This window comes from Theropithecus gelada, chromosome X (assembly GCF_003255815.1).
Source record: "Theropithecus gelada isolate Dixy chromosome X, Tgel_1.0, whole genome shotgun sequence".
Lineage (NCBI taxonomy): Eukaryota > Metazoa > Chordata > Mammalia > Primates > Cercopithecidae > Theropithecus > Theropithecus gelada.
The window spans coordinates 100,288,486-100,295,771 of record NC_037689.1 but is presented as its reverse complement, the minus strand read 5'-3'; the positions used below and the strand labels follow the sequence as shown (position 1 = coordinate 100,295,771).

Here is a 7,286-nt window from a genome sequence, read left to right as displayed (position 1 = left end):
AGGGGCATGTATCCAGAACACATATATTTTAAAACTCCTATAACGCAACAATAACCAAAAACACAATTAAAAATGAGCAAAGAACTTAAACATACATTACTCCAAAAAATATACACAAATGGCCAATAAGCACATGAAAAGATGCTCAACATCATAAGACTTTTGGAAATGCAAATTAAAACCACAATGATATACCACTTCACACCTACTAAGATGGCTATTTAAAAAATAATGGAAAATAACAAGTGTCAGCAAGAATGTGGATAAATTGGAACCCTTGCATATTGCTGATGGGAATGTAAAATGGTACAGGCACTGTGGAAAACAGCTTGGCAATTCCTCAAAAAGCTAAACATATCATACAACCCAGCAATTCCACATCTAGGTATATACCCAAAAGAATTTAAATCAGGGACTCAAACAGATACTTGTACTCCAATGTTCACTGCAGCAATATCCATAACAGCCAAAAGATGGAAACAACCTAAGTGTCCATCAACAGATGACACCTCAAGAACAATCTAGGAGATGACTTCGCATCCCACAATTCCCATCCAAGGAGAGACCATCAACGTTGTGCTTTGACGCAAATACATACACACCCCACACTCACCCTTCTCTTTAGCTGATGTTGGAAAATTCCATAGCCATCAACTGATTAAGTGTGTGCTCCACAGGGCATTTGAGACACAGAATTATTTCCAAAGGGTCTGGTCCAATTGTATTTTGATGATCTCCAACACTGAGAGTAGTACCCACAGCTGGTATTACAGGCTACAGGAGTTCTGTGGATTAAAAGATGTTATAAAGAACTTCAAAAATCATCTAAATTGAAGTTTCACATTGCAGAAAAACTACCTTGCTTGTTTCTCTTAATGCACAAGTGTAGCTAATTGTGCTTCATTTAAACTTTTAGATGTACGGCAATAGATTCACACTTGATCCTAGTAGAAATTAAACCAGAGATAGCTATTAAAAGTAGGGATCCATTACACCATATTGAGATTTTCCACTTCAGACCTTCCCTTAAATGCATAAAAAGTTAGGAGAGGAAGGTCTACAGAAAGACCACCATTTGTATATTGATCCTAATATTTATATTTCCCAATTCTGGGCAGTAAATTAACAGTAAAAGAGGCAGGGGGTAAAAGAGGCAGAGGTGACCCCAAAATCCTAAACTATACATTGTCATTCTATTCCACAAACCCTTGCAGAGAACCTAGCTTTTGTTAAGAATAAACAGGACAAGCTTAGTATAGACAACATGGCTTCAGTTCTATAAACTATGCAAATACACAGAACAGTGGGTTTTATGTGAATTAATTTCTCCCTAACTACTCATTTCTACAGGAATTCGGTATCCTGTGGCTATACCATACATAGAGCTGAGCTCTGACCAAAAAGAATCAGCACAAACAAGGGGCTGCTACCAACTGTGATACAAATCACCAAGTCCAAACATTGGCCAGAAAACAAAGGCAAGGAGTAAACAGTCACCAGGATGAGACAGACGAGATTATCTATGAAGCAGTTTCAGTGGGTAATCCCCAGAAAGACTCTCCTCTGAGGCCCAGGACTTCAGGGGGAGAGAATCGCAGACGAAGCAGTAAATCTGATGCCCCTGGATAGGGAGGGAGCTGTTGAAGGCACAGTGGGGCTGGGTCCCTTCAGAACCACACTTCCTGTGCAGCTGTCCATGGCTTACTGAATAGGGGTGAGAACCAGGAATCCTCTTGGGGTTAAAAAGCTTCAAGGCATCCTGATGAGACATTTTATGTGAAAACCTGAGCACAAGTTCTGGAACTGAGACTACAGTGAAAGCATCTGTGGTTCCTCCTTACTCCCTTCCCCAGAGTTGCCCAGATAGGGCTTCATTCCTCATCTGAAGCCCTATCAGTAGGAGCCTACAGACAGCTAATAGCACAGTCCTGTCTTCATGCATAGAGTGATTCTACTCCTTGAGTATGTTGAAACTAAATAATCTGTCAATGTGAACTTGTTTTGTTTGTGCCCCACTACAGACACACAGGCAGTGTTCTTCATCATCTTTATGCTCTCTGTGCTTTATCCCCCAAGACTAGATTTCAACTGAAGAACTAGGACAATATTTTCACCAGTTTCAGCATGCAACTTTATTAATAACATGTAAATAAAATCTCAAAAGAATACACTTATATCAATATAAAGCACAGAAGTATAGCTTACTCAGGATGAATAGATTCATTATCAGGTCACGTTGCAGAAATACTAAAAATATCTCAATTTATATTATATAGCACAATAAAAATCAGCACATGTTCAGGATCTCAAGATTAATTGGTATCCATAAAATTGCCTCCCTCAATCAACATGGAAAACATGAGTATTGAATTTATAATTATAATATGCATTGGTTTCATATTGCAACTCCAAAAAACTGTTTGAGGCTTTATGAGAACAGAGGGGTATTCAGAGTTTGAGTATTAATCTTATGACTTTATCTCTCACTTCAGGATCACTGTGCTCTGCTAAGTCTTGGAGTTTCCGACCAAACTGTTTTGCTTCCTGGAATATTGAAATAAGCTCAGATTTAGTGAACTTTTCCTTGGTAAATAGCTTCACCTTTGTTTTGAACTGAAAATTTATATTCTCAAATATTTCAATAATATTAAGAATATTGGCCTTTGACTCATGCTTGTTAAAGGGTGCAACCAATGATGACAGTACTTTGGCACTGATCAATTCTCTTGTATTGGCACAATTTTTAGACAAACACGAAAACACTTTTAAAACATAAAACTTGGTTTTGACACTTCCCTTGTTTAACAAGGTGAGAAAATCTGGAATATAACTGGTAATCACATAGTGATCATCAAATTTTACACTCAAGTGCCCTAGTAATTTCAGTCCAGCCAGCTGCACAGGGGAGTTCAAAGGGCAAGAGACTATGTCTTTACAAACTTGATGTATATAGGATTCCCCTGATTTTGGTTCTTCAGAAGACTCAGAGCTGTCATCCACTATACTTAAAGCTCTAGGGTGTTCTTTAACATTGGCATTATTGACCAAGTTTTCAATCATAACAGTAATACCTACATCATGAATTATATCTTGAGTAAATGGATAAGCAGGACTGATGCCCATTATCATTGTAGCTATTTCATGAATGAAAGGATCCTTGGTTAACTTAAGGAGGGCAACAAGTTTATCAAACTCTTTAGGCTCTAAACTAAAGCCACGTGATTTGCAGTGGCAGGCCTTCGGATTAGGCCCATACTTTTCCCTTTGCCTAATCTCTTTTTTTATCTCAGTTAAGGTCTGGTAATAAGGCCCATGATAAGGTGGGATCTTGGTCAAAGGTCGAATCCCCAGAGGAGTTTCAATCAAAGTCTCAACCAGGGTCCAGTTTCCTTCTGGAGGCAAGGATTGCTCCCCTCCCTCAATTGGAACTAGGACAATATACCTGGCCCTTGACCATGCTATTGCCTTTTGTTTTATAGTAAGTGTGGGTTTGTGTGCGGGCTTGGGCTTTTCCTGGATCTTAGGTAGGGGCTTATAAACTTGAAGAGAGGTCTCTTCTTCAGGCCAGAACCAAGAACCTACACTAGACTCTTCTCCAGTCCAGAACCAGGAGCATATATTTTCTTCATCCTCATCACTGGATTTCATCCCAATGCTGGCCTCTTCCCTTCTGTCAGGTCTGGACCCAGTATTGGCCTTATCATGTGACTTGGCATAGGACCTAATATTTGCCTCAATGACAGCAACAACCTTGACTTCAGATTTGGTTACAGCACTGACCCCAGACATAGGCATGGCCTTTGACTTGGTTTGTGGCACTATACTGCATTCTGCCAGGGGTTTTGTCTTAGTCTCAACCATGACTCTACTCTTAGTTGTATCTTCCATCTTGCTCACTTCCCTTGTCACAGCCATAGCCTCCCTGTAGGTCACTTTATGCATCCTGGTCATTGCTCCATCACCAGCTTTGGCCTGGGTCACTGATTCTGTTTTCAGTTCTGCCTCAGCCACTGCCTTGGCCTGGGTTTTACCATTCACTCTAGCAGTGGCAGGACCACTGATTCCATCTTGCAGGCCAGCCTCAGCCTTTCCTCTAGCCCTTGCTTCTGTCCCAGAGTCAACCATGTTCCAAGTTTAAGGTAAGGACAAGTTATATACCCCCACCCCTGTCTCAGCCTTGACTGAAGGTCTGTCCCGGTTGGTGTTTTCATACAAAGTCCAGTAGTCACTCTGTCCCCTTTCCAACTACAGGCTCTGCCAGTGATATAGAAAACATGCAGAGGAAGCTCACTCAAGGTAGGGAAGGATGGCTGTGCATGGGCCCAGCCCTGTAGAGGGTGGTGGTCTTCAGCCACTCCAAGGCCACCAGATCTGCCACTGAAGTAGGACCTAGGGGTGGAGGAAGGAAATGGGGCTTTGAGTCTCTTTCAATTTTTTTCTCCTCATGCTGATTAGCACAGGGAGACAGGAGAATATGGAGATTCAGTGCTTGGTGGGAGAGGTAGGTAATTAGCGAACTCTCTCTCCCTTCATTTCACCCACTCCCTACACTTCCAAGTGCTATCAACCTTCTTTCCAGTCACCAAACAGGAGCATAAGGAGTAGGAAAACTGGAGGAGAAGCTGAGGAATCCCTTTAGTGGTTCTTGACCCCTGCTAGAGCCAAGCAGCTCTCCACTACTCCATCCTACAGGTCTACCCAGGCAATCCCCATACTCATACCAACCTGCACTGATCTGGAGTAACTTTCTCCTCCTTACCTTGCTTCCAATGGTGACAAGCCCTACAGCAGATCTACAGGCAGACCTATGGACAAATAAACAAACAGGAGAATGTGGAAACTGATCTCCTGGTGACAGACCTTGGTCCCTGGCCCCGATTCTTGCCTTTCCAGATACATTTTGTCTAGTGTTTCCCTCCTCTTAGTCCCCTCTCCCCCACTGCTTTGTTTCAGGGCTACTTCTCCTTCTCCTCCCTATTGCCCACCATCTTCCTCTTCAGTGATTGCCCTAGAATGTCCCTCATTCAGATTAGACTAGGCTTAAGCACGAGAGCAGGACAAGCAAGTGGAGAGTGAGAAAGGCAGGTCTTAGTATTCTGTATCCCCACAACTTACCAAGACTCCCAACTAAATCAGCAGCAGCAGGGGGTGGGGCGGATGGGCATAACTAGTAAAATGACAAAACAGAAGAGATGGAATTCTCTAGTCAAAGTTGCTCCCGTCCCTGTACCTTTACACCAACCTTAACAGATACAGGGCAATTTTCTCTTCTTTGTAATTTCCTAGTTTTAAGTTGGGTGACCATTTTACAAAACTTCACAACTGACAGTTCCACAGACCTGGGGACAGATCTACCTACAGGGATGCACAAAAACAGAGACCAATAAATGAAGACACAGGAGACAGTTGAGGTTGTCTTTGGTAGAGACCAGCACCCAGGGCACAGATTCTTTCTGGATACAGATACCTGTTCGGCAAACATTTTCTATCTCCCCTTTTTCTCCCACTCCTAAATCTTCAAGCCCCTCTGCTCTATTCTCAAAGTCTGACAATTCCTATACAGAGACAACTCAAACATCCCTACAGGGTAGTAGTAGTGGTGTCAGCAGGGATGAAATGCCTAGACAAACCACGGAGGCTGGGAAAAAAATGAAAAGTATTTATTTCCATATTTTATCTGGGTTCCTATGTTTCCTTCCTCTCTCCCAAAGCCTACATTTTCTGCAACATAATGCGGGTAAGGGAGGACATGTTAGGAAAGCTGGCAGAGAGTTCTGGAGGCTCCCTTACACTCCTGCCTACTCTAATCTTAGCCATCTACAACCTCCAAGTACTGCCTCCAAGTACTGCCCACTCTGTAAAAACCACGCCAATTTTCTTTTCCTTCTCCTCTCCCCTTGTGGTCTGCTGTCCCCTACAGATCTGTACAGAAACATGGAGTGCTGCAAACTTAGGAACAGATCTACACATACACACCCAAAGAACAAATGAAAGACAGAGAGAGACAGACGTGGTTATTAACGGTCAGACCAGTAACCAAGACATGAGGCCCTTTTAGAATACAGAGCCTTGATTATCAAACATTTACAACCTCTTTTTACATTCTCTCTCTCTCAGGGCTCCCCAGACAACTGTCCTCGCCTATGGAAGCAGCCCTCTCTTCCTCTTATCTAGTCTGCCTTTTCCCTGCTAGAAGCTGCAACCTTTTTCTTCCCAAACATGGTCTGAGGTGACCAAGTGTATGGAAATCAAGCTAGCAAAAGGCAGATCTTTTTTTTTTTTCTTGTTGTGTGCCATTCCTATTACCCGTCTCTCTCTCCTCACCGCCCGCCCCCCATGACCAGGTCGCGTAACCAGTGTTCACCTCCGATAGCCACATCCACCACCAAGCAATGCCCACTTTCTCACCGACCTTCTCTGCTTGGATCAGAGGCAGTTTTCTTGTTTCCTTGCCTCGAGGTGCTGTGTCATACAGCAGCAGGAACAGACAGTCAGACACAAGGACTCGAGGCAATGGCGGCGGCTGTGTATGGGTACTGACCCGGCACCTGGGACTCAAGACGAGATAACCGCTTTATCAGATTAAAGACTGCGATTGGCAAACTGTTGTCAATTTTGGTATTCTTTTCTCCTTCCTGTTCCCAGGGCTCCTCAGAACCTCGAGCGTAGTTACCATTTAACATCTACCTTGTCCTCCGCAGACGAGGTTCTTCCTCGTCCGGGTTACCCACATCGGCAGTGGGAGGAGCTACTGCGTAGTTTATGGGGATCCGGCTTATGGAAGCGGAGTGATATCAGGCTTTGTCTAGCGCCGCGACTCTTTCTGTAGGCGGGCTCCGGGTCCTGTACCCTGTGGCCGCTTCAGGTATTGGAATGCGCAGGGGCGAGTTCCGGATATAGGGAAAACGGCGCCGGAACAAGAGAGGCATACAAATACCAGAGTGTTTCTGTATTAGTTTCCCTTTTGCGGGAGCTCCCCGCAGCAAGCCTACCGTTCTTTCCTGAACTGAAATGCACACTGGTTTTCAGCTGTGGTGTCAGGAAATCTCTTCTGGCCGACAGGAGGAAGTGTTCCAGTCTTTAGAAGTTCATCTCTCCAAACACAGAGGCCCACTGAAATGGGCGGTTTCGGGGTGGGGCCCAAGGTAGGGAAGTCGGCAAAGAGAGTCAAGACTAAGATAGGAGAATACGTACTAATCGATTCCGCAAACTTTGTGTTCCTTCGAGTCCCCCCTCCCAGCCCTTAATTTTCGTTTTCTTTTCTTTTCTTTTTTTTTTTTAAGTTC

The 7,286-nt window shown here is 43.7% G+C and overlaps 1 protein-coding gene across 14 annotated transcripts; it reads right to left on the bottom strand.

Annotated features, from left to right (window-relative positions):
- Nucleotides 1–513: 513 nt before the first annotated feature.
- Nucleotides 514–6,751, bottom strand: ARMCX5 (armadillo repeat containing X-linked 5). 14 transcript variants are annotated; one of them, XR_003117251.1, is made up of 5 exons: nt 6,413–6,723; nt 5,243–5,355; nt 4,760–4,805; nt 4,292–4,389; nt 514–785 (listed from the first exon to the last, which is right to left on the bottom strand). XR_003117251.1 is itself a non-coding variant. In XM_025371655.1 (5 exons), the coding sequence occupies exon 5, from the start codon at nt 4,123–4,125 to the stop codon at nt 2,449–2,451; it is 1,677 nt and encodes a 558-aa protein (XP_025227440.1). In that variant the 5' UTR covers nt 4,126–4,389; nt 4,760–4,805; nt 5,243–5,355; nt 6,413–6,548; nt 6,688–6,751; the 3' UTR covers nt 2,108–2,448. The 14 variants fall into 14 exon arrangements, 8 of the variants coding, with proteins under 8 accessions (XP_025227440.1, XP_025227438.1, XP_025227439.1 ...); XM_025371655.1 differs by lacking the exon at nt 514–785 and having other exon boundaries at nt 2,108–4,389; nt 6,413–6,548; nt 6,688–6,751; XM_025371653.1 differs by lacking the exon at nt 514–785 and having other exon boundaries at nt 2,108–4,389; nt 6,413–6,554; nt 6,688–6,750.
- Between the last annotated feature and the right edge of the window lie 535 nt (nt 6,752–7,286).